Source organism: Heloderma suspectum, chromosome 6 (assembly GCF_057233095.1).
Source record: "Heloderma suspectum isolate Gila_16-S chromosome 6, 16-S_ref, whole genome shotgun sequence".
Taxonomy (NCBI): domain Eukaryota; kingdom Metazoa; phylum Chordata; class Lepidosauria; order Squamata; family Helodermatidae; genus Heloderma; species Heloderma suspectum.
The window spans coordinates 6829691-6857340 of record NC_139463.1 but is presented as its reverse complement, the minus strand read 5'-3'; the positions used below and the strand labels follow the sequence as shown (position 1 = coordinate 6857340).

The 27650-nt window shown below is 47.4% G+C and overlaps 1 protein-coding gene across 1 annotated transcript in view; it reads left to right on the top strand.

Annotated features, from left to right (window-relative positions):
- The window catches only part of POU2AF2 (POU class 2 homeobox associating factor 2), a 29557-nt gene extending 3080 nt beyond the window's left edge, over window positions 1-26477 (top strand). The window contains exons 2-6 of the mRNA XM_084807231.1: window positions 2930-2962; window positions 3578-3687; window positions 12478-12520; window positions 20579-20877; window positions 24381-26477. Coding sequence (XP_084663357.1) covers window positions 2930-2962; window positions 3578-3687; window positions 12478-12520; window positions 20579-20877; window positions 24381-24788 — 893 coding nt within the window. The 3' untranslated portion in view covers window positions 24789-26477. The remainder of the gene's footprint in view (window positions 1-2929; window positions 2963-3577; window positions 3688-12477; window positions 12521-20578; window positions 20878-24380) is intronic.
- The last annotated feature ends 1173 nt before the right edge of the window (window positions 26478-27650 follow it).

The following is a 27650-nucleotide window of genomic DNA, read 5'->3' as shown; positions in this document are numbered from 1 at the left end:
GCAAAGCTAAAAATTTAGAAAGCTAAAATGCTAAAATGCCTGGGAAAATAAAAAGGTCTTCACCTGGCGCCGAAAGGAATACAATGTAGGCGCCAGGTGAACCTCACTAGGGAGCTCATTCCAGAGCCGGGGTGCCACAACAGAAAAAGCCCTCCTCCTAGTAGCCACCTGCCTCACTTCCTTTGGCAGGGGCTCACGGAGAAGGGCCGCTGACGATGATCTTAAGGTCCGGGCAGGCACATATGGGAGGAGGCGATCCTTCAGGTAACCTGGCCCCAAGCCTTAAGGGCTTTGAATGTTAACACCAGCACTTTGAATCGGGCCCGGAAATGGACTGGCAGCCAGTGCAGCTGGAAAAGTCCTGGCGTAATATGAGCTCACAGCCCAGTCCCTGTTAACAATCTTGCTGCCCTATTTTGGACCAGCTGAAGTTTCCGGACCATTTTCAAAGGCAGCCCCACGTATAACGCATTGCAGTAATCCAGACGAGAAGTTATCAGAGCATGGATAACTGTAGCTAGGCTATCTCTGTCCAGATAAGGGCGTAGTTGGTATACCAGCCTAAGCTGATAAAAAGTGCTCCGTGCCACTGAGTTCACCTGTGCCTCAAGTGACAGTTCTGGATCCAAGAGCACCCCCAAACTACGAACCTGATCCTTTAGGGGGAGTGCAACCCCCTCCAGAACAGGTTGAATATCACCTAGCCGGGCAGACAAACCACCCACTAACAGTACCTCCGTCTTGTCTGGATTGAGTTTCAGTTTATTGGCCCTCATCCAGTCCATTACTGTGCCCAGGCACTGATTCAGAACAGCCGCTGCCTTACCTGGGTTTGATGAGAAAGAGAGGTAGAGCTGGGTGTCATCCGCATATTGATGGCACCTTAGCCCACACCTCCGGATAACCTCCCCCAGCGGTTTCATGTAGATGTTAAACAGCATGGGGGATAAAATAGAGCCCTGTGGAACCCCATGGCACAATTGCCATGGCACAGAGCAATAATCCCCCAGCACCACCTTCTGGAATCGGCCATCCAAGTAGGAGCGGAACCACTGTAGTGCAGTGCCTCCAACTCCTAACCCAGACAACCTATCCAGAAGGATACCATGGTCGATGGTATCGAAAGCCGCTGAGAGGTCCAGGAGAATCAACAGGGTAACACTCCCCCTGTCCCTCTCCCGGCAGAGGTCATCCCACAGGGCGACCAAGGCAGTTTCCGTTCCAAAACCAGGCCTGAAGCCGGATTGAAATGGATCTAGATAATCCGTTTCATTCAACGGTGCCTGGAGCTGTCCTACAACCACCCGCTCAAGCACCTTGCCCAGGAAGGGGATGTTGGCCACTGGCCTATAATTGTTAACATCCTCTGGGTCCAGGTTAGGCTTTTTCAGGAGTGGTCTAATTACTGCCTCTTTTAAAGCGGCAGGCACCACTCCCTCTCTCAAGGAGGAATTTACAACCTCCTGGACCCAGCCAGACATCCCCTCCTTGTTTGATTTAATAAGCCATGAAGGGCAAGGGTCAAGCACACAAGTGGTCGATCGGACTTGGCCAAGCACTTTGTCCGCATCCTCAGGCCTCAGTAACTGAAACTCATCCAATAAAACTGGACCAGACGGTGCTCTGAACACCTCTACCAATGGAACTGCATTAATGGTGGTGTCCAATTCATGACGAATCTGAGCGACTTTATCCTCAAAGTGCTGTGCAAACTCGTCACAGCGTGCTACCGAGGGTTCCACCGTCTCTCTCCCTGGCCCAGAATGTAACAGGCCGCGAACCACTCGGAAAAGCTCCGCTGGATGACACTGAGAAGATGCAATGCTGGTGGAAAAGAACTGTCTCTTTGCCACCCTCACCACCACAGAGTAGGCTTGATAGTGGGCTCTTACCTGTGTTCGGTCAGACTCAGCACGAGTTTTCTTCCACCTGCGTTCTAGCCGTCTCCCCTCTTGCTTCACTGCCCTCAGCTCAGGTGTATTTAATGTATTGTTTAGTTCAGCCCTGAGATGAAGCTGTGGATGTGTTGAATGGCTGTCAGGAGTCAATAATGGACTAGAGGAAGGCCAACAAACTGAAGCTCAGTTCAAAAAAGACTAAGGTTGAGCCTAAAGTTTGGTCTCAAAATTTGGATGGGGGGAGGGTTGGGAGGGGGAAAAGTCATCCCAAAATGTTCCCCTCCTTTTGTCACCATTGATGCCTGTTTGATGGCGGTAGTACTTGTCCCATAGATTGGTGGGTGCCATTGTACCTCAGACATCACCTTGGAATGACCCTGCATGGCAATATAGTGTTGTTCTGAGTAGACATCTGGGGGAAGCCAGGGTGGCAGCTGCCATTACCCGTTGCAGAGGAGTAGGTGTGCTAGTAAATTTGGCTGATTTTGGCCCCCAACCTTAGAAAATAGGCAAAATGGTCTCCCCAACATAACTGCCTCTGAATGGGGCAGCAAAATGTTGTGGGGTATTTGGGGTCTGCATTAGAGAAGATGGAGATGCTGTTGGCAGGCAGATCATCTGATCCAGGAGGTGGTGTTCACCCTATTCTGGACAGGGCTGCACTATGCTTTAGTGATCAGGTTCAGTCTGGTCGTGCTCTTAGACCCAGCTTGTCTTTGGAGCCTTGAGTGGCTTCTGTGGCTAAAGCAGGGATCCCTAACCTTCATGGGTCAGTGGGTACATTTGCAATTTTGAGAGAGTGTTGTGGGTGCTCTCACAAAATGGCTGCCACAGGGCCAGCTGGGAAGAGTGATTGTGCAGTAGATGGTGCAGAGTAGTAGGTAAGCAAATGGGACAAGAGGAGAAGGAGGGACTGGGTAGTCTATATATACAATCACATTTGTAGCCCAACTTTTTCCAGTGAGATCAAGGTATCATGGGCTTACCAATGGCCTGGTATTTTAGCTGTCCATTCTTTGTTTTGCCCTTAGGTCCAGTCAGGGCCAGCACGACCATTAGGCAGAGTGAGGTCGCCACCTCAGGCAGTTGTTTTTTGTTTGGGGTGCCATGAAATGGCAGAAAGTTGTTAGTGATTTAATGTAACATTACTGTATTTTTACTTCCAGGGAGAGGGAGAAACGCTTGTGGGATTTTCTTCCTCAGGAGGCAAAGTATCTTTTATGGATTTGGGTACTAGTATACACCTTGACTTGAGGGTGGGGCACCATTTGCTGCTCTGCCTCAGGCAGCAAAATGTCTTGGGCTGACCCTGGGTCTAGTATTATGTATTTTGTAAAATAAAGCAGGTATTCCCAGCTGGGGGGTCTCTTTCTGTTGACTCTGATCCATTCAACTCTGCCCTTTGACTGTCCCACCCCCAAGCTCTCCATGCCCTGGCCCCGTAACCTACCCAGATGCTTTGCCCCTGTTCCTACCCATCAATCAGGCAGCATCATATATAGCATTGCCTCATTTCAGCAACCACCCCCGCTAGGTAGATCAGACTACCCAGTGAATTACTTGTCTGAGTGGGGGATGAAGTCTTGGGAAATGTGGACTTCTGAACTTATCAAACTTTTCCTCCACAGAATTCCCTCCCTTTTGACATTCCTCTGCTCATGCTTCCTCTCCTTGTTTAGTCTCCACAGACTATGGCAAACGGGTTTATCAAGGAGTGCGGGTAAAACACACGGTTAAGGATCTGCTGGCTGAAAAGCGTTTGAGGCAGACAAGCAGCTCGCGTTTGAATGTAAGTGGACATTTCTTCAAAACATTGTCACAAGGCATGGTCTGGCGTAAGGATGTTGGAGAAATGTGCAATGGATTCCAATGACTTCAGATTTCTATGAATCCAAGCTGTGGATTCCCCAGAGGACCATTTTTTTCTGAGTCACGTGGATTGCATATACTTGCAGACTGGTTTTTCACTTTTGGGGGGATTTGCGCTAATTCGCATTAACTCATGTGCATTAGTGCATTTGTGCAAGTGTGCATCAGCACCAATGCGCAAGTGCGCTAATGCACATTAGTGCTAATGTGAATTAGCATAAGTAGAATGAAATTCTGGTTAAAAAAAATCTGATTCTGTCAATGAACAGACAATGGAACAAAAGATGCATGACAATCTGTGAAACACAGACAGAATGGATTTAACATAATCCAAGCATCACTAGTCTGCGGGCAGGTGATGCAGCAACCTTGCTCTAGGTCTCGTTGGTGCCTGCCTGGGAAACTACCTAGATCAGTCTAGCTCCATGGAGGGACCAGTCCTAATGAGTTGCCTGGAATCAATTGCCACTTGGCTTTTCCACACCCAGATCAGCTTCCTCAGGTGGGACTCGAGTGCCCAGCGCTAGTCTGCCTGCAAGCCAGGCATGTAGTGAAGTGATCAAATATAGCCGAAACCTTCTTGCTCCTTAAAATTCTCCTCTGTTTTAAAATTCTCCTCAAGGCATGGGTGGGCAGAATGTAGATCTTGAAATGTTTTGGACTTTTTCAACTCCCAGCATTCTTGACTATTGGTCATGCTGACAGGAGCTTCTGGGAGATGAAGTCCAAAGCATCCACCCGCTGCCCACCCCTGGCCTAAGGTGACTTCACAGCAAAGCGAGAATGGAATGTCCTGCTCGCTGCTCCGTCTCTATGATGCACGGGGGCGATCAGTAGGCCTGTTCAATCCAATCCCAAAGCTGCAGGACGGGACAAACTTCCTTGTTTGCACAGACAGCTCCCCCGCTAGGCTTGCAACTGCACACACGGACACAGTTGTCACAGAACAGATACTGTAATAATCCAAAAGCAAACACCAGGTGAGTGGGTGTGATCCGGCCTATTGATGAAGAAAGTGCCGCCCTCTCTTCAGAACTGGTGTTTGGAGCAACAGTAAAACCCTCCAATTTGCCCAAGCAAAATCCCTATTTGCGGCAGATGCATCCAGAGCGGGTCGGGGAGCTGCCAGTGTGTGTGTGTGTGTGTGTGTGTGTGTGTGTGTGTGAGCAGATGGTCTCTTGCTAAATGAGCCATCAGAACTGTCAAATACTCTTCAGGGTCTGGAAGGCCTGGCCTTTCTCCTCCAAATCATTGTGGGGGCCCTATTTGCATGCTGATGACGTATGCGCTGTTTGCATTTTTTATTTCCCAGGAGAGCAGACAAGGGCCGTATTCGCACGGAACCGCAAGCCAGAATTCTGCAGAATCCCGGCTTTCTGGGAATGAGCTGTGTTGCTGCTGCTTGCAGCCCATTCGCCGGGCCCACTTGGCTTCTCTTGCTAGTGTGGCCAGCTAAACAGACCAGAGCTGGTTTGTTTAGCATGTTGTCTGAACCCGGGTTCCTGGCGTGTTGCTCCCAAGCAAGTCAGTGGGAGAAGCCAAGCAAGCACGAATGGGCTGCACGCACCAGCACACAGCTCGCTTCTGCACGTGGGCCAAATTCCATTTCAGAGAAGCTCTTAGGGGCTGCACTGCAGTGGTGGGTGGTGCCAAAGGCAAAAGGGGCGGGGCCAAAATACCAGCACAATGTAGCTTAACACTCTTAACTGTCCATAGCTAAGCCTTAGGAGAGGCATTTCATCATTTTAGAACGGGGTGGGGGGGGGACATGCACCAGCTGGGAGTCCACCAAACAATCCACAGTTGAGGAAAAGGGGACATGGCCAGGGGAAAGGTGCATGGCCATCTGGGGAAAGATGGAAGATGGATCGGGACCTCTGATCAGCCAAATTTGGCCCACAGGCCTGAGATTCAGTACTATGGCTTCTCCGTTTGGAAATTCAACCTGCCAGTACAAAACATTATATCAGCTTTATGCTTATAAGACTGTCAGGGTTGGATCGGAGCCCAGAGAGCCCCAAAGCAGTTCTGAGGAAGAGATAGAAACCGCCGGAGAGGAGCCCGCGCGCTGTTCAGAGGAGCAGCCAGGGGGGCAGCCCCTCCCGGTACACATTCCTGAGCGTGATAGTGACCCTGGCAGGGAGAGGGAGAAGCAACAGCAGTTTCTGGACGCTAGGCACCAGCGCACCCTCAAGTGGGAGATGGCGGGCACTGAGAGGCGGCGCTCAGCCCGCTTGGGGCGACGGCAACAGCGGCGCCCTGATGCCCCATGGGAAAGGGGTGGACTCTCTCTTCCTAGGCCTAGCTCATAAGTTCAGAGGTTTTCTGCCTTCCCCTCCAAACAGAGATCAACTGATTCCTAAGGTTAGAACACCCGAGTAGGCAGCTTTCCTAAGTCTCACTCGTAGGAGCAAGCAATTAGCATCTGTAAGCATGATTAGGTTGAATGGGAATTAAGCCCTGGAAAAGAGCCCTATTGTCTGCGTGTTGATTCTGGCTACCTGAGGATTTCAGAAGGCAGCAGGGGCGACCTCCCGACAGTGACCTTCAAAGAACGGAGCTGTCCTTTCATGTTTTGTAAAGTGCCATGTACATGGAGGGTGCTCTGTTGTTACTAGGGCTGCTGCTGCTGCTATCATCATCTTCATCATCATCATCATCTTCATCATTTCCCTTCCTTAGTGAACCCAGCTGGTGAGTGCTAACTGGGCTGTAGCCGAAACGGGACTACTGAGAAACAAGAGGGAGATATCAGTATGGTTGGGGAAAGGTTTGCAAAAGTACCACAAATATTTATGGAACAAAAACAAAAGGACCAACAAGCAAACACGCAAACCCCTCCACCTATCCAGTAATGCCCAGTGTGGACTGGCCACAGAACACTGGGTGCTTTCAGACAGAGGACTCCTAGCGTTACCAGTCAAAAGGGATCTTTTTTCTGAAAAGAAAAACGATGGAAGAATTTGTGGGAAAACATGGGAAGATTCCAAATAGAAGATGGCACCACCCGGACTCCCCCCCACTCCACCGCCCTCCAGTAAACTTCTGTGAATGAGGCAGGGAGATTGCACAATAAAAGCCCCATTTAGAAGCACTCCCAAGTGGCTAGTGGGGAGAAACAAAAGGAAACCTGGGTGGGGATGGACAGAGCAGAGTATCGTGGGGAAAAGGGCATAGCGTGGCTGACTGCAACCCTGAACAGGAGCGCTTGGTACTGCAGCATTTCGTTGCAAGTCCCACTTGTTACATTGCAGTTGTTGCAGCTTTTTCTGCTGGAAAACCCCAGTCATTTTTCTATGCAAGCTTGTTGTAACAATAATGACTTCTGGAGTTTACAAGTGTTTCCTTTTTAACCACACATGCACACACCTTCTCTTTCATGCTTCTGCTACTGGAGAAACTGCCCCTCTGTATCCCACATAGATTTTTTAAAGGGTCTCTACAGGAATACTCAGACCCCATGCAGTCATCTCAAGCTGTGGTTTTGTTTTTGTGTGTGAATTTGTGCCTACCGTACTGATAACTGGCATACTGTGCGAACACAGATGTGTTATCTTTCGAGGTGTCTGAATCATTCCCCAGGTGCTTGAGCATGGATGCCATCAGCCAAATGGTGCTTTTTCCTAAGCAGCCTCCTGTCTGAGCTTCTGTGCTCCAAAAGGTTGTACAGGAAATGGTCAGAATTTCACAGTACAGGTGCTGGAGACAAGGAGCATTTCTACACAAGGCTTTTATTGCACGCTTGTGATCAGTTATTCACGGACGTTTGCGGGTTCTTTACATGACATCGTCAACCTCCAGAGCATCTCCTGCACTTTTTGAGCTGTATCAAAAAAGATTTTTTTTTTAAATCTTTAAATTTTAAAGCAATTTTTTTTGCTTTTTAAAAGATCAGGGATAAGCTGATAACAAACATTAATGCGAGATATCAGCAGTGTGTAATGACGGTGTTGCGCCACAATAGAGACACTAGATGGTGCTGTATAATGAAACACAGAACACTGCTGAGAAGGGAAGTTTTCAATTCATATCACATGTCCCCCGTGTAAAGGAGCCCATTGTAATCCAGCAAAAAAAGAAGAAGCGGAAAGCCCTGGTAAGGATGTGGGATTTCAGCCTTGTGTGATGAACCTCAAGGTGTTATCTGCCCTTTCCCAAAAACATGCCTTATCCACCTCTCAGGGACTTCGGAGCTTGAAAATGGGCCCTATGGAAATGAACAACCAAGGATTGTCTGTGTTCAAGCCTCGGTTTCCTCTTCAGACACAGAAGGGAAGAGGGCTGTGCAAAATTGGCCCTTGTGATTGGGAGGCGGTATGAAGCCTTTGGATTGGCCAGGCAAGGTGTCAGGGGGAGGGGATGTGGCTCAGTGGTAGATCTCCTGCTTTGCATGCAGAAGGTTCCTGGTTCAATCCCCAGCTTCTCCGGGTTGGACTGGGGAAAAAACCTGCCTGAACAACAACAAATACTTGGAGAACCACTGCCAGTCAATATCAAGAATACTGGGCTAGGTAGACCAATGGCCTGACTCCGTGTAAGGCAGCTTCTTGTGTTCCTAAATGGGGGTGTGGGGCTGTGCTTTCACCTTTGCCTGGTCACCAGAATAGGTTCATCTGCTGGGGAGAAATAGGTGGAGGGGATCGCTGCCTTCTTCAGGCCCGCTCGCCTGTGGGCTTCCCAGAGGCACCTGGTTGGCCACTGTGGACTTTTGGACTGACCCAGCAGAGCTCTTCTGACATTGCTGTGTTCTCAGGCGGGGGTCTCCAGCACGGCACCTGCAAAGTGCTCCACTCCCTGCCCCCTTCAAAAAAATATTTTTAATTTAAAAACACCTGAAAAACATTAGGGGCACCAGGTTCTCCTTCCTGTCCCTGAACTTGCCAATCATCAGCTGTTCAGCAGGTAGGAAGAGAAGGAAAGAGTTGCTTCCTGGCCCCGCCCAATCTTCTTCTGTCCACACAGGCATTTCCCCGTTGTGCTCTCGCTCGCGCTCTGTCTCCACTCCCAGCCTCTAGCCTTGTTATTTCTCTCCACCCAACCCCTTTCCTTGCTATTTCTCTCCCTTCCCCGTCCCTAACGTTCTTCTTTTTCTCCCTTCCTATCCCCTCACCTTGCTCCTTCTCCCCCACATACCCGTTAATCTTGTTGTTTCTCTGCACTCCCAGCCTCTAGCTTCAGACTTCAATATTTCTCTCCCCACTACCTCTATATCTTACTGTTTCCCCCTGCTCCTAGCCTTGAGGCTTGCTGTTTCTCTCCCTCCCCCCGCTATTTTCTCCTCCCTCCCAGGCTCTAGCCTTGCTATTTATCTCCCCCACCTCTTTTGACTATCCAGGCCCCCACAGCAGCCATTATGTGAGTAGCCATATACTCCATGGGAGCCATTTTGTGGTAGTGCCCACAGCAGTTTCGCAAATTCCTAAATGTGCCCAAGGGTCTGAAAGGTTGGGGACCCCTGTTGTTATGAGTTGTACCTCTTCCTGCCACATTGACGTCAAGGAGCCTGGTTTGAAGAGTCCACAGTCCAGGGCTGTGTTTGGGTCTGACTGCCCACTGGCCTGGCCTCTCTCTGACACCAATGTGCCACCACAAATGATTTTTTTTAGAAAAGATTTGCCATGGCATGCTGAGTCAGTGAGCTTTTCTACACAAGGCTGTTAATCCTCTGTATCTACTTTCAGTTTGGTCGCAGAATTGTGCTCTGAGCACTTGATGAGGAGCATTTCCTTACCTGCTTTTCTGCTACATAACCTCTAGGTGGCACTATAACGGAATAGCACAAAAACACAGGAGAAACTGCGCTTTCTTTCGCTTTCACAATTGAATGCCACATTTTCCCTGCTCTGAAAAAAATCTCACCCAAAGTGCTGGTTAGACACAGAAACATAACCGGACAGTCATAATGTCATCTAAAGGACCCGTACACGACTGAGTAGAGAATGATGCACGCACGGTAAATGCCTCACAGAGAAAAGCCCAGAATCTCAGCATGTAGTGGGAAGAGCTCAGGCAACTGCTTCACCCTCTCTAAATAACCCCCGATTTACAAGGGGTTGAAAAGGGACCATGGCTCTGTGGTAGAGCCCATCCTTTGCAGAAGGTTGCAGGTTCGATTTCTGGCATTTCCAAAGGATCAGGTAGCAGTGAATGGAAAATACTTCTCTACTTGGGACCCTGGAGAGATGCTGGCAGCCAGAGGAAACAATATTGGCTAAATCAGCTTTCCTGAATGGCTGGGGATGATGGGAGTTGTAGTCCAATATATATGGAGGGCACCAGATTAGGGAAGGCTGGGCCAAGTGAATGAATGTGCAAGTCAGCTTCCTATGCTCCTAAGAGGCTCCTCAGAGCAGTTGTGTGAATCAGTTCTGATACAATCCCAAGAAAGGTGTCAGCTCCAAAGTGCTGGTAGGGTATCAAGTCCCCTTCGTCTCTTTGTTGTGTATGCTTTTATTTCATTTTATTTTCAAGCATGGCTTGTGACTCTGATGCGATGTAATGAGCTTATTTCCATGATGAACACATGCCCAGGTGGGAACTGAGCCTTGTTAACCAAAAGGAAGTCTTGACACTGGCAAATTTTAATTCAAATCTAAACCTCTAAATTTGGTTGCTTGCCATGTCAGGAAACTCCTGTTTGCAGTATGCAAACTGGAGGAGGTTGTACTCTGCCACTCCAGGCTGAAAACCAATGGGAGCATCTACTGTTCATTCCCGTCATCTTGTTTATAACAGGATGGGGATTAGAAGGTAGAAAGTGTGCAGTTGGTTTCAAAAGAAGATAGCTGGCCTTTTCACCATCACCAGGTTAAGGCTGGCACTTGACTTGGGCTGAATGTGTCCCACTTGGGATTGGAACTGAGCAGGGCTCTTTATTTATTTATTTATTTATTTGGCCGCCTTGCTGGGCAGAAGCGCTCCCAAAGCAGCATACAGCAGTAAAACACATAAAACCTGTATGATATTAGAAATGATTAAAGAAAATAAGAATACAATAAAAGCAGTAATTAAAAAATAAAACCAGCAATAAAACCAACAACAAAACCAGCAATAAAACCATCAACAAAACCAGAAATAAAAACAGCAACAGAAGCAATCATATTAGGAGAAGGCCAAAGTAAAATGATCTGTTTTCAAGGTCTTCTTAAAAGCCTGCAGTGTTGGAGCATGGCGGACCCTGATGGCAACTTATTCCACAGATGTGGGGCCATTTCAGAGAAGGCCGTCTCACGTGTGGTCACCCACCTCATTGTTCTAATGGGTGAGCAAATGAGAAGAGCCTCTCTTTCTGATCTTAACGTGTGGGCAGGCTGATATGGGGGAAGGTGGGCCTTCAAGTAATTTGGTCCCAAACGATTTAAGGCTTTAAAGGTCAAAACCAGCACTTGATATTGGGCTCGGAAACACACTAGTAACCAGTGCAGCTGGCGCAGTATAGGCATTATATGATTGAATCGCCTCGCCCCCACCATTCTGCACCAGTGGAAGTTTCTGAACTGTCTATATCTGGGCATCAACACTGCATCCAAGAGCATCTCTACACCAGCCTAAAATCCTGCATTTAAAACAGGGCTTTCTGCTTCCATTTTAAATGCAGGATCATGACGACTCCGTTTTTTATGTGCTTCCTTTTCTCCCACCCCCTTCCCCCTCCTTCTCCCTGTATCTGAGTCTTCCATTCTCTTTCATTGATCTTGCTCCTTTTCTTGCCGCTTTTCCTCTTTTTTCACCGAGGGAACTCAAGCAGAACACAACCGGGTCATTTGATAGCTCATTATCTGCAATCTACTTAAAAATAGAACAAAGGGCATTTAGTGCAGGAGACGCCCTGGAGGGTCACGGCATCATCTAAAGATCCCACAAACCTCCATGAGGGAGCAATCTCAATCGCAGGATAAAAGCTCCATGTGAAGAAAGCCCAAATCTTCTACAAGGTGCTTGGTCTTTGGGTATTTTTAGGTATATATCCTGTCTCTTTATTTTTAGAAGGCAGTTTGTAGGGTTCTGTCACACTCTAGCATGGCCATGGGTACCTCCAGATGGAGGTCTCCTGGTGCTACCAATTAAAGGTCATTGTGCAGCTATTCCATCTTTTCCTCCTTGAACAGATTTGTTTGTGGAAAGAAAAAAAGTAGCGGTAGAAAAACATGGGAGGTTACAAGTGGAAGATGCCGCTTGGCTGGACCCCCCGTCAAATTCCATGAAACTGGCAGGGCAGTTGCACCATAAAAGCTTCCGCTGGAAGCATCCCAAGAACCAGAAATCAGTACTTGTTTTCAGCTAGCAATCCTGGAAAGGCCATAGCTCTGGGGCAGAGCATTTACTTTGCGACAGGTTGGCTATTTGGCTTCCGAAAGCACTATGGCTCTAGGTAGCTGGGGCCTGGCTCTCCCCATCCTGTGAAGCTGTAAAGTTCCCTCTTTGCTTGCACTGCCATGGGGAAACATGCTGTACATTGTTTGATTGTGATTTTGCACGCGTGTGTGTCTATTGTCTGGGGTGGGGGGGGGGAGGATTGCAAGCAGCCTCGAGTGCCCAATTGGGTGGAAAGATGAGGTATAAATGACAAAAAAGCCAACCTATTGATATATCTACCTTTTATTTTGAAGCCTAGGATTTCACTGGGATTCTTAAGATATAATCCAGTCAACCTTGCTAAATTTGAGAGGGAAATTGTTTATTTTTTAATATGTCATGCTTTTCTTTTCAGGGCAGTGTTGCTACAACTCAGTCGTCATTTGTCCCACTGCCGGGTAAGTATATTTTTACAGACAAATGAATGGATTACATTTTTTAGCCTGATTCCTTTCCTTCCTCAAGCAGAATGGCATACATGTGGTTATCCAGTTTTTTCTTTTCCTCATGACAATGCTGTGAGGTAGCTTAGACTGAGGGCATCTCTTGTTGTTCAGTCGTTCAGTCGTGTCCGACTCTTCGTGACCCCATGGACCATAGCACGCCAGGCCTTCCTGTCCTCTGCTCTCTCCCGGAGTGTGCTCAAGTCCATATTCATTGCATCGGTGATGCTATCTAGCCATCTCATCCTCTGCCGGCCCCTTTTCCTTTTGCCTTCAATCTTTCCCAGCATCAGGGTCTTTTCCAGTGAGTTTTCTCTTTGCATTAGGTGGCCAAAATATTGGAGCTTCAGCTTCAGTATCTGTCCTTCCAATGAGCAGTCAGGGTTGATTTCCTTTAGGATTGATTGATTGGACCTCCTTGCAGTCCAGGGGACTCGTAAGAGTCTTCTCCAGCAGTACAGTTCGAAAGCATCGATTCTTCGGCACTCAGCCTTCCTTATAGTCCAGCTCTCACAGCCATACGTTGCTACTGGGAAAACCATAGCTTTCACTATACGGACCTTTGTCGGCAAGGTGATGTCTCTGCTTCTTACTATGCTGTCTAGGTGTTCCATAGCTTTCCTCCCAAGGAGCAAGTGTCTTTTAATTTCATGGCTACAGTCACCGTCTGCGGTGATCTTGGAGCCCAAGAAAATAAAATCTGTCACTGCTTCCATTTCTTCCCCTTCTATATGCCAGGAAGTGATAGGGCCAGATGCTATGATCTTCGTTTTTTTAATGTTGAGTTTCAAACCAGCTTTTGCACTCTCCACTTTCACCCTCAACAAGAGGCTCTTGAGATCCTCTTTGCTTTCTGCCATTAGGGTGGTATTATCTGCATATCGGAGGTTGTTGATAATTCTCCTGGCAATCTTAATTCCAACCTGTGATTCATCCAGCCCGGCGTTTCTCATGATGTACTCTCTATATAAGTTAAATAAGCAGGGCGACAATATACAGCCTTGTCGTACTCCTTTCCCAATTTTGAACCACTCGGTTGTTCCATGTCTGGTTCTTACTGTTGCTTCTTGACCCTCATACAGGTTTCTCAGGAGACAGGTAAGGTGGTCTGGTACTCCCATCTCTTTCAGAATTTGCCAGAGTTTGTTGTGATCCACACAATCAAAGGCTTTAGCATAGTCAATGAAGCAGAAATAGACATTTTTCTGGAATTCTCTTGCTTTCTCCATGATCCAGCGAATGTTGGTGATTTGATCTCTAGTTTCTCTGCCTCTTCGAAACCCAGCTTGTACTTCCGGTAGTTCTCGGTTCACATACTGCTGAAGCCTAGCTTGTAGGATTTGTAGCACAACCTTGCTGGCATGTGAAATGAGCGCAATTGTGTGGTAGTTTGAACACTCTTTGGCATTGCCCTTCTTTGGAAATGGGATGTAAACTGACCTTTTCCAGTCTTGTGGCCACTGTTGAGAGTTCCAAATTTGTTGGCATATTGAGTGCAGCACTTTAACAGCATCATCTTTTAGGATTTTAAATAGCTCAGCTGGAATACTGTCATCTCCGCTAGCTTTATTGTTAGTAATGATTCCTAAGTCCCACTTGACTTCACTCTCTAGGTTGTCTGGCTCAAGTTCAGTGACTGCACTATCATGGCTATCAGGGACATTCAGATCTTTCCTATATAGTTCTTCTGTGTATTCTTTCCACCTCTTCTTAATCTCATCTGCTTCTGTTAGGTCCCTGCCTTCTTTGTCCTTTATCAAGCCCGTCTTTGCACAAAACGTTCCCTTGATATCTCCAATTTTCTTGAAAAGATCTCTAGTCTTTCCCATTCTATTGTTTTCCTCAATTTCTTTGCATTGTTCATTTAAGAAGACCTTCTTGTCTCTCCTTGCTGTTCTCTGGAACTCTGCATTCAGTTGGATATATCTTCCCCTTTCTCCCTTGCTTTTCGCTTCCCTTCTTTCCTCAGCTACTTGTAAAGCCTCCTCAGACAGCCACTTGGCTTTCTTGCATTTCTTTTTCTTTGGGATGGATTGAGTTGCTGCCTCCTGAACAATGTTATGGACTTCCGTCCATAGTTCCTCAGGAGCTCTGTCTGTCAGGTCTAATCCCTTAAATCTATTCCTCACCTCCACTGTGTATTCATAAGGGATATGATTTAGGACATACCTGAATGGTTTAGTGGTTTTCCCTACGTTCTTCAATTTAAGCTGAAATTTTGCAAGAAGCAGCTCATGATCTGAGCCACAGTCAGCTCCAGGTCTTGCATTTACTGACTGTATAGAACTTCTCCATCTTTGTAGGGATGTCAGAGAATTCCGTGACAGATCTCGGTGAGGCCGAATGCCAGTGCATTCGGCCCCCCGAAATCCATCGTGGAACGAAGCCCCCGCCGCCCCCACCCCACGAAAGGCGTGCGAAACGGAGCACTTACCTGCTCCCGTCCACGCTGCTTTGCGAATGGCGGCCATCCTGGTTCCCCCCCCCCGCCATGATAGGCTGCATAATTATTTACGTAGCCTATCACGGCAGGGGGGAAAAAAACCCAGCGTACGCAAATGGTGGTGGCTACCGCCATTTGCATACGCTGGGGTTTTTCCCCCTGCCGTGATAGGCTACGTAAATATTTACGTAGCCTATCACGGCTCACTACAGGGACGCAAATGGCGATGGCTACGACAGCCGCCATTTGTGTCCCTGCAGGGCTGCCCAGCGGCCGGATGTCCGGCTGTGGGTGGCTGGGCAGGATTCCAGGGGGAGGGACGGAGCGCCTCCCCCCCACTGCGGATGCCCCTGTGCGGAGCCAGGTAAGGGATTCATACATCCCTACATCTTTGGCTGCAAAATAAAATAAATCAATCTGATTTCGATATTGACCATCTGGTGATGTCGATGTGTAGAATCGCCTCTTGTGCTGTTGGAAAAGAGTGTTTGCTATGATCAGCATGTTCTCGCGGCAAAACTCTATTAGCCTTTGTCCTGCTTCATTTTGTACACCAAGGCCATGCTTGCCTGTTATCCCGGTGATTTCTTGACTTCCTACTTTAGCATTCCAATCCCCTATGATGAAAAGGACATCTTTTTTTGGTGTCAGTTCTAGAAGGTGTTGTAGGTCTTCATAGAATCAATCAAGCTCAGCTTCTTCGGCCTCAGTGGTTGGGGCATAGACTTGAATTACTGTGATGTTGAATGGTTTGCCTTGGATTCGTACTGAGATCATTCTATCATTTTTGAGATTGTACCCCAGTACTGCTTTTCCCACCCTTTTGTTGACTATGAGTGCTACTCCATTTCTTCTAAGGGATTCTTGGCCACAGCAGTAGATATAATGGTCACCTGAATTAAATTCACCCATGCCTGTCCATTTTAGTTTACTGATTCCCAAGATGTCGATGTTCAGTCTTGCCATCTCATGTTTGACCACCTCCAGCTTACCTTGTTTCATTGATCTTACATGCCAGGTTCCTCAACAATATTGTTCTTTACAGCATCGGACTTTCTTTTCACCACCAGACACATCCACAGCTGAGTGTCCTTTCGGCTTTGGCCAAGCCACTTCGCTCTTTCTGGCGCTACTTGGAAATTCCCTCTGCTCTTCCCCAGTAGTATATTGGACACCTTCTGACCTGAGGGGCTCATCTTCCAGCGTCATATCTTTTAGCCTTGTGATACGTTCCATGGGGTTTTCTTGGCAAGAATACTGGAGTGGGTTGCCATTTCCTTCTCCAGTGGACCACATTTTGTCAGAATTCTCCGCCATGACCTGTCCGTCTTGGGTGGCCCTGCACGGCATAGCTTATGGCTTCACTGAGCTACGCAAGCCCTTTCGCCACAACAAGGCAGTGATCCATGAAGGGCATCTCTACATCAGCCTAAAATCCTGCACTTAAAATGGGACTTTCTGCTTCTGTTTTAAATGCAGGATCACGACGACTCCCTTTTTCACCCAATTCCTTTCCCCCTTATTTATTTATTTATTTATTTATTGCATTTATACCCCGCCTTTCTCCCTCTCGCAAGGAACTCAAGGTGGCTTACATTATCCTTCCCCCTTCCCCTTTCCCCCGCTTCTCCCTGTATCTGAGTCTTCCATCTCTTTCATTGATCTTGCTCCTCTTCTTGCCTGTTTTCCTCTTTTCACAGAGGGAACTCAAGTGGAACGCAGCTGGGTCATTTGATAGCTCATGATCTGCGATCTATTTAAAAACGGAACAAAGGGCATTTAGTGCAGGAGACACCCTGGAGAGTCACCAGGGCATCATCTAAAGAGCCCGCAAACTTCCATGAATTGCAGGATCAAAGCTCTGCGTGAAGAAAGCCTCTGAGATAGGTCACTCAGTAAGAATTCGAACTCAGCTCTCCACAGTACAGCCAAGCTGAACCTGACTAAGGGCTGCTTTTAAACAGGAGAACAATTTTATTATTACAATAATAAAACACAGTTTAAACAGGATGCATAATAAAACAATAAAGTCAGGTTTCCTTTAGCCGTAGGGCAGAGGCCATAACAAAACTGCAGCAACATTACAGAAAATAAATTCAGCTTGAAGCAGAACTGGTAATAAACATTACCGAAGTAACAACAAAGGTATTTGGCAAAATGTATACAAAAGTGCAAATGTATACATTTAATAATTAACCATAGGTCAAAATGTAAACAGTAGAAAAATACAAATAGTTAAAATCAACATGGCGACCTTGAAATAGAACAACAAAAGACCGTATAAAGGTTCTGTTCTGAGCTTGGTCTTGAGTGAATGGATTGTGTCATTTGCTGAGTCAGGGGTGTGACAAATGTATCTAGCGTTCCTTAATGGGCCCAGCCTTTGGAATGGGCGACACCCTTCCAAGGTTTGAGGGCCGGACAAAGAGGCAACAAGAAACAGCTCGGTGGTTTGAATTTGGAGACTGAAGGTGGTTCCAGACGGGGCTTTTGTTATGCAATCTCAGTGCCTCATCACGGAATTTTATGGGGGTTCTAGATTACAGTGTCTTCCACCCGTAGCCCTCCCATGTTTTCCCACCATTTCTTCTGTCATTTTCTTAAGAGAGAAAAGATGGAATCGTCGCATGGTGCTTTCTGATTGCTAGTGTAAACCGCCTTGCTTCGGCATTAATCACTGGCTTTGGAATGGACAGCCTTCATTCACTCACAGAGTTTCCAGAGGGAGGGCTCCAACTGCTAACAATCAAAAGGTGTTGTGCAGCTATTCCATCTTTTCCTCCTTGGCAGATTTTTTCTTTTTTCTGGTAAGAAAAAAGTGGATGAAGCGGTGGGAAAGCATAACAGGGCTACTAATGGAAGATGTTGTTATCTGGACCCCTGTAACATTCCGTGAATGAGGCAGTGCGATTGGACAGTAAAAGCCTCATGTGAAAGGACCATCTTTTTTTTTTTACAGATAATCCAGATACCAACTTGCTTACATTCCAGTGTTTTCCATGTTGGCCTCCTGTCTTTTTTCTGAACATGATTTCTGGTGATTGTATTTATTTTATTTTATTAGATTTCTATACCGCCCAATAGCCAAAGCTTTCAGGGCGGTTCACAACAATTAAAACCATAAAATACAGCATGATAAAACATAATACCAAAGTTTAAAAATTTAGATCTGCTGCATAAAGCAATAAAAGCAAAACCCAGCAGCAGTGCAAATATTTTAAAAGATTTTTTCTTTACATTTGATTTATTTATCATTTATATCCTGCCCTTTGTCACAAAACGATCCCAGGATGGGTCGCAATGCACAGTGTATCAAAATAAAACAAATAAAAATGCATTGTATCAAAACTCAATATACATCACCTATCAGTTATCTTGCTGTAATGCATATGTCCACCCATCTGATCAAAAGGCCAGTTGTACATTTACAACTAAGGGTGCAATCCTATTGGGATAGGTGGCCGCCTCCGAACTCGGAAGCGACCACCTGTCCAATGCACGGCAGGAGCAGCAGCCCTGCATTCATGGCTAGAGAGCTGATTTCGGCTGTCTTGCCACGGGAAGTTGGGGTGGGGGGCAGATGCTGGACAGGAAGCGAAGGAAAGGCACTACTGCCTTCCCCGCCCCGCCCCCAGGAACGCGTCCATTTTCGCTGCTCCGCACAGCTCTTCTGAGCTTGGAGTGCGGGACCGTTCCACGCTGCCTACGAGGCAGCGCAGGAGGGCGTGGAGGTCAGTTCCCAGGAACCAACCTATCCTATGACTGTCCAGCCACTGACTAGCGGCCACAGGATTGCACCCTAAATTGCAGTAGTGGCAATTGCAATAGCGGCAAAATGCTATTGAAACTTTCCAGGGCTACTATCCCTTCTACTTTCCTCCTTGCTTTTTTATTTTCAAACAGCTTCTGCCCCTTGGCTTCTTTAAATCGATCCCTGTTCACTGGTGTGGCTCCTGAGTTGCGCTTTAGTTAGTCAATTCGTGTTCTCTGCTTTGGGGGAAGGGGGTGCATGTGGAGAGCTTTAATTACTCGTTTCCTTTCTGCAGCCAGTGCAATTGCTAATTAATTTATTTTATTTTCTATGATTATAGTGCTGGGTTCAAGGTTTTGCAAAAGCAAAAAAAAACTTTAGAAAAAAAACAAAAGTGTGGAGACCGCCCCCCCCCAATAACTGCCTAATGAGAAGTGAGCATACTCAATGGGCCCAGAATGCTGACAATTGGAGGAGGAAGGGGGAGAATGGAAAGGCAGGAGGGAGGGGGAATGGAGCAGCTGGATCCCTGAGTAGGAGCACCCTATGCTGCAACGTTGCGTTGCAGATCCCACTTGTTATCACTCTTACAAATGCTGAACTAAGGAGCAGGAAAATCCCAGAAACAGTCTAATGTTTCTGAGCATGCTCAGTGGGCATGGAACATTGAGTCAGTTGGAAAAGAAAATATGTGTGCGTGTGTGTATGCATGTAGAATCAGCCAGTGAAAAGGAGGGTGTGCTTGTAGCAGCCTGGGAGGATTTAAAAGGCAGCTGATAGGAGAAGCTAGCTGAGGTAGCCGGGGAAATAGAGGGAAGGGGCTATGTCTTTAGAGGGAAGGGTCATAGCTCAGTGGTAGAGCACCTGCTTTGCATGCAGAATGTCCCAGGTTCGATCCCCAGCATCTCCAAAGTAGGACTGGAAAAATTGCTACCCTGGAGAGCTGCTGCTGCCAGTCAGTGTCGACAGCGCTGGGCTAGATGGACCAAAGGTCTGACTCAGTCTAAGGCAGCTTTTGATGTTCCTAGTAGATGAAGAGAGTGGAAGGTGGGCAGTTCTGTGTGTCTTTCTCTGTTGTCCTTTGCTCTGTTTTTCTCCCTCTTTTTCCTCCTATGAGAGAAAAAGGAGAACAGAGGAAGAGACACATGGATATAAAAAGGGTAGAGGGAACCATCTCATTGCCTGGCTAGGTCATTTCCTGGTTCACACCAAGAGACTATTTTTAAATGTTCCCAAGGAAGGAAGGGAGAACTGCCAATGAAACCAATGAAAAACCCCAAGGTTTCTATATAGCCAAGATATTAATGTGTCTATCACACTCCCTTCCCCTACTTCCCAAAGTAGCAGCAAAGAGACGAGTTCCTGCCATTCTTAACTCGCTTACTATTTAGTGTGAAATTCCATAACTGCTGCAACCCAAAATACTTTTGATTAATTGGGCAGCAGATGTAGAGATAGATATAGAAATAGATATATTGCAAGAACTTATAAAAACTGTAGAGGGAAAACACCACCTTAAATGAGACAGCTCCCTTCTCTCACCCACACAAGAAGGGATGCCCCTTCTAAGATGAAGCCTCCTCTGAAATGCTTGTGCATCACCCGAAAACAAAGGGAGAGTCCTTCTTGCTTCAGAAATACTGTTTTACCCATATACAAACGTCAACAATTGATGAATTGACCGAACTCCATACTATTAATGGGCAGCGCTTTATCGGATGTGGCAGCTCAGATGTGGACATGTGGGTATTTCCACTTCACCTCACCTGCTTGGCTCCTGGTGCAGTAGTAACTGATCTCATTTCTCCATTGCCAAAAGGTTCTGCTGCTGTGTCTAGTTACTATGGAGTTCGAAGATCCCTGACGGCAGATATGGATTTACAAAGCAGTAAGCAGCTCTCTGGCGACGTCTGTGCTTCCTCCCTCATAGCCAAGCAATTTGCGTATGAATCGCCAGCCGCTCAAGGCTACCCTTCACTCCTAGACACCCATTTCATGGACCAGTACGTCGACCACCGCGCGGCATCTGTCACCTCCGGAGCCTCGTCTCTCTTTGCCGCCTCGCCACTGTCGTCCGTCATGCCATCCTTTCCGAGTGACGCCACACACTTTTTAACTGTAAGGAAGGTGCAAGGGTCGCAAGCGGGCTGCCTGGGGTTGAACGGAGGGCATGTCTGAAGACCCTCATGCAGGCTTGGGAGAACCTGTGGCCCTCCAGCAGTGCTGGTCCCAGGTTTCTGAGGGCCCTTGGGCAAGACACCCCCACAGGCGCCTCCCTCAGTGAGCCTCCCTTCTCGCCGCCAGTGTCACCCGCGGCTCTCGCTCCTCCTCCTCCTCACTGCCACTGCTTGCTGGCTTGACAGGCATAGAGCCAGGGAGGAAGCAGGCCGGGGCATCTCCTGCTCCGCCTCCTCTCCACCACCATTGTCTGGGTGGGAGTGAGAGGCAGGCGAACAGGTAGGTTGTAATGGGAAAGACAAGGAGCAAGCCCAGGGGCCCCTTCCTGGGGTTTGGGCCCTTGGCAGGTGCCCAACCATGCCTACCCTTGACGCTGGCCCTGCCCTCCAGATGTGGCTGAACTACAACTCCCATCATATTTGACCATTGGTCATGCTGATTGAGGCTGATGGGCAACTCCTGTCAATATCCAAAGTCCAACCACATATGCAGGGCCACAAGTGTCCCCCCCCCCCACCTGCCCGCCCAGTGAATCAAACTATAGGGCCATCTAATCCAGCATCCTGTTGCCCACAGTGGCTAGCTGGATGCATCCAGGAAACCCACAAGCTGGTCATGAAGGCAACAGCCCTCATCCACAGTTACTCCCGAGCTACTGACATTCAGTAGGAGTGCTCCTGAATGCGGAGGTTCCATGGAGCCACCATAGCTCCCTCCTCCTCTATCATAAATGTATCTAATTCCGAGCTATCAAATCTAGCGGCCATCAACACAACTTGTGGCAGTGAAGTCCATAAATCAGCTTCCACCAGCCTGGCACCCTCCAGATGTGTCAGACTACAATTCCCACCATCCTCAGCAATGGCCATGTCCACTGATGATAATGGGACTTGTAGACCAGCACATCTGGAGGGTGCCAGGTCAGGGAAGCCTGCCATAAATTTTATATGTGCTGTGTGAAGGACTTCCTTTTGTCTGCTAATAGATTCACTGCTACCTTTCAGCTTCACTTGGAAGACCTTCAGTTCAAGTATTATGAGACAGGGAGAAAAAACTTCTGTATATCCCCTTTCTCCATCCCATTCATTTTCATTTCATTTCATTCATTCATTCCATTTCTTTACTGCCCCATAGCCAAAGCTCTCTGGGCAGTTCGCAAAAATGAAAAACCATTAAAACACATTATACAAAGAAAAAGAAAAGCATTTACATAAAACCATATAAAAAGATAACACAGCAACATCTATCTAAAAACAATGTGTTTGCTTGTTCATCCGTTTATAGACCTCTGTGGTGTCCCTCCACCTCACTTGCCTTTTCCTAAACTAAAAGGCCCCTGATGTTTTAGCTGTTCCTCACGGGGAAGATTCGGCAGCCCCTTGGTTATTTGCTGCACCATTTCCAGCTCTAGAACATCCTGTTCGTGTTTTGTGTGTGGGCAGTTCAGCACAGAAAGCACGTAGAGTTATTTATTTAGCTAGTTAGCTATTTTATTTAAAGCATGTATTATACTGTCCTTCAACAAAACTGATTTCAGGCCAGTTTAAATTATATATACATACATACATACATACATACATATATAGGATGGCCGATTACACATTGCCAAAAATGAGGGCACGCATCATGAAAAAATAGGACAAAAAAGGAAGCTGATTTGCATACAATTTGCATGTGCTAATCCAGGGGTGGGGAATCTCCAGCCCAGGAGATAAATCCAACCTTCTTGGAGTCTCATTCTGCCCCCCTGGAGTTCCCTAGATTGCCTCACCCCCTTCCTTGGCAATGCCCTCTCCCCAGACCACTGATCATTTGGTGGTTCCCTGCTTCTGTGCAGTTTTTTCTCATTCTAAAAGATGGAAATGCCTCCCCTAAGCTTAGTTATTGGGAGCAAGGGCTTTAAGCGACAGTTGGGGATGTATGAGAGTCACTTACCGTTTCGCGGATCTGCTATGTGGTGGTGGGGGGAAGCGCTCCGTCCCTCCCCCCGGAGTCCTGCCCAGCAGGCTCAGCTCTGTAAATATTTACTTAGGCTAAAATGGCGAATCAAAAAGGAACGCAAATAGCAACCGCTACGCTATTTGCGTTCCCCTTTATTCTCGCCGTAATAGTCTATATTTACATAAACTAAAACGGCGAAAAATAAGGCGTAAATAGTAAATATTTACGTAAACTAAAACGGCGAAAAATAAGGAACACAAATGTCGGCCGCTGTAGCTGCTGCCATTTGCGTATGCATGTTTTTTTTTTAACCCAGAAGTGATAGGCTACGTAAGTCTTTACATAGCCTATCACGTCTGGGTAAAAAAAAAAGACCAGACTGCAAATGGCGGTGGCGGCAGCCGGTCGGAAGACCAGCCGCAGCCGCCGCTGGAGCCGCCGCTGTCCGGAACATCCGCCCCAGCTAAGTCTCATCCCGGGGGGGATCCGCAGGGTGGCAGGCCGTTCCACCACGGATTTCGGGGGGAAAGCCGTGGCGGAATTCTCCGCCATCCCTAGCTACAATATGCTGCTCTTTTTTGTATTTTTGCTCTGCCCCTTTTGACTTCAGCCCTGCCCACTACTGGAATGCAGCCCCTGAGAGTTTCTCTGAAATTGAATCCGGCCCCTGGGCTGAAACAGGTTCCCCACCCGTGTGCTAATTTATATGTATAGGTCAAGGGTGCACAACCTTCATCCCCAAGAGCCACATCCAGTGTCAGTTGCAGGGAGGGGCTATGCATGTGTGTGCACACACACACACTAGATGAAAGTTTAGAGATAAGTACTATATAATTTAAATGGAAATGCACTACACCATATTTGGGGAGACTGTGACCAGGTGAGCTGTGTGCCCCCTCAGTCTGCTGTCCAGGTGCTACTTGTGGATGGGCAATTTCCAAGCCCCCGCTGCTCTCCGTTCTGATGGTTCTTAATTTTAAAACCAGGCTTGGACTGGACAACCCTGCAAACAGGGGATGCTTTCACATAGAGGACTGTCCTCTGAGATCCCTTCAAATAGAGGACTGTCTACTGTAAATTAGAATACATGTGTGTGTTGTGTCCCCCCCCCCCCGAATGAATGTAATTAAAATTGAATTGCATGGCCCCTTTGATGTGATGGCAACTGCCCTATGCCTAATGAATTCAAAAGCACGATGAGAGCAGAATGTAGCCTCTTGAGATCAAGACCAGTTTCCGTGCTTGCAAGGTGCAATGGCAGAATTGTAGAACGCACGCACCACCACTGATCGCGGCTCACCTCCTGACGTTTTAAAGGTTTCCCAAGAGAAGGTGAGTGGCTGTCTTAACAGTTAACTCTCTCTCTCGCACACACACACACACACACACTCACTCACACAGGGAGGACTTTGTGCCCCCCACCCCGCCACCCATAATACTGTAGGGACGATGCCTACAACCCCTTGAGAACTTTCAGCAATGGTTTCCTTTCTTCCTCGCAGAGAGACTCCTGGGAACAATCCATGCCCGACAGCCTCGGTCAGCCGGATGAGTGTTCAGATTCAGAATCCTTACAAGCGTCTTCCGCCACTGGCTGCCTCTCCTCTCATGAGCCGGGGGGGTCTTCTCACTACAGAAGCCCCAGCTGGAATTCCGCCATCCCTGGAACGCAGTCCTACCCTTTCCATGCCCTCGAAGATGTCCACTATGCCGCTGGCTACTCCTCTGCCTCCCCCTACCCTTTCCCCTCTTTTATGACCACCGTGGGCAACGATCTCCCTCCCAAGATGCTCCACGCTTCTTCAGAGGAGTCTTCGGACGCAGCGCCTCTCCACGACAACAGCTCTCTCTGGCCAAAGGAAGATGGGAGCCCCCTTTGGGGGTTGTACGAATGTCGAAGGACTTACTAAGCAAAAGGGACAAGCCAAAGCCACCTTTTAAAAAAAATTAAGCAAATACTAAAACTCTAAAGATGGAAGGGAACCGGGCTGGATCTACACAGGGCATTTCTGGCAGTGCTACCGCACCTCACACATGGTTGTGGCACATGGCGTTTCACCCTCTCTGCAGCAACTGTGGGTTCTCATGCCATAAAACCCACATTTTTGCAAAGTCGTTTTGTGATGGATTTTCCCGTCGCACCAGCTTCAGTGCATTTGGGAGTTTGTGTGACCTCAGCTTGTGATACTGGCTTTGGTGGCAGCTGTGAGGAGCAACGCTGTGGGTGCGGAAGGAAAAGCTGTATCAGCAAAGGGTAGACTGGAGGAGAGCTGCTGGCTTCACCCTCAGCTGATCATGTTTTGTTTTTTCCCAAATGAGCCTTACTCCCGAGAAAGTCAGCACGTTGCTTTTGGGATTTCTTTCTTTTTAAGCCCCTTCCGCATAGATATGCATATTTGCATAAGATTAATGACTTCAAGAAAGAACTTGCTGAGAACAGGCCAGATAATCATGTCTACTCAGAAGTAAATCACACTGTCTTTAATTGCACTTAGTCAGAACAGATGGGGAGAGAAGTGTGGAAAATTGGGGATTGCTTTGCCTTTTGTTTCTAATGTCCCCTTATCTGCTGCAGGAGACCTGCGCGTAAGTTTAACGACTTTAAAGAAGGAAGCATGTTGATGCCTTTTGTTTTCAATCTCCGCTTATTCGCTGCAGTGGACCTGAGCATAAGTTTAATAACTTGTTGATGTTGCGAGACTCTACCCACATATGCCCAAATGAATGCAGTTTCTCATGCAGTCTGCCCCCGAAAGCGGGTTCTTTTCTGATGTATAAGCTGCTCTAATAGGATGCGTGTGTCATGGGAGGTACAAATCCGAATGGATGAAAACACGCTTTTAAACTGAATTGCGTTGGAAAGCATCTTCGTGTAGATGGCCCCCCGAACATCACTGTGGACTAAAGCCAGATCCTGCATAGTCAACACCACTTACCAAGGAGCCTGTATCATCCAGATCATAACATGCTTGACGTAGAAAGCAGAAGGGAGAAGAGTGTGCCATTCCAAAGGCACATGTATTTGGTGAAGGGGCCATAGCTCAGTGGTAGAGTATATACTTTGCATGCAGAACACCCCAGCTCAAAAGGATCAGGTAGAGGCAATGGCTCTCCAGAGACCCTGGAGAGCCACTCCCAGTCAGGGCAGAAAGTACTGGGTTCCGAAGGACAAATCATCTGCTTTAGAACCAAGCCACTTCCTACATTCCCATGTAGTCAGTGCAAGACCTTAACACTGTCTATGAGTTTTTCTACACGAGGGTATTAATCCACTGTATCTACTTTTCATTTTGTCAGAGAATTGAGATCCGAGAATTTCATGAGGAGTGTTTCTTTTCTTGCTTTTCCGCTACATAATCACTAGGTGGCACTGTGGTATAGTGGAATAGTGCAAATACACAAGAGGAAATTGCGCTTTCTTTTGCTTTCACAATTAAATGCTGCATTTTCCCTGCTCTAAAAAAAGCTCACTGAAAGTGCTGGTTAGACACAGAAGCAAAACTGGAGGGTCATGACATTGTCTGAAGAACCTGTATACAACCATGAGTAGGGAATGATGAGTGCTCAATAAATGCCTTGTGTAAAAAAAATCCTATATCAGTACAAATATATGGGTTGTTCTGTTGCATCCTTTCTCTTCCAGTGCAAATTACAAAGTAGGTATACTCAATACCCACCCAATATGCAGCCTTTTGAATTGCACAGAACCCTTCACTGGGGAACTCTGACATATTTCCACAAGGTGGATCTAAAAGAAGATAGCTGTGCAAGGGAAGAGAACAAAAGCTCTTTAAATAAGTTTAATTCCTGTGCAGCAGGGGTGGATGTTGTTGGATTGCAACTCCCATCAGCCCTGGTCAACCTAGCCAATGGTGATGGATGATGAGAACTGCACTCCAACAACATCTGGAAGACCACACTTTCCCTATGCCTGCTGCAAAGCAGCCATCTCTCATCTAGTATGTCTATGTTAATTCCTGGCGTCCATGTTCTGCATATATGGCTTTTCACCCAAAGCGGCAGTTGTACTAAGTTCTGAGAAAAGATGGATACCCAGGGTCTTATATAAGACAAGAGAATAAACAGTGGTGAATGAAAAATCAGCCAGTTGCTCAATGAAAAACCATTCTTGTACTACTATGTCTTGGGGTAAGTGATGTTTGTATTCTGCTGCTCCACCACTCTTTTAAACTTTCTTTTGTATTGATTTGTTTGTATTACAAAGAAGTAAACAGAACTGGTTGACTGAAAAACAGCAGTAACCCCACAACATGCGAGAGAATTCATATAAACTGCGATATACTGCCACAGTATGGATTCCCAGCACTGTTTCCCCCCCACACCTTTTCAACTTGCAAAATGCCTGTCCTTAGGCAAGGAGCAGGGCCTGCCCTACCATCAGGCAGAGTGAAGCTGTCGCTTCAGGAGGCAGATGTGAGGCGGTGGCCGCAAGGTGTTGGAGGAGGGAGCCGTGTGCCATGCAGCCTTCCCTAAGTGAGACTGCAGCCTTCGCATGCAGGGGAGGATGCGGCCCTGTCATCAGTGCTGAAGAGAGATTCATCTGCCAGCCCAGTAGGCTACTGTACACGGAACAGGAGCTTGCACTTTGCCCCAGGCAGCAAATGTCCTGGGCCAGCCCCAGCAAGACGAGCTGTGTGTGCAGAGGTAGGGCTTGTATCCTGCAAAGATTCTTGGAGGGGTGGGAGAGATACTGCACCATGGAAGCTCTGTCCAAGAGGGACGAGCCGTCTGCGGTTGGAGGGAGAGGTCAG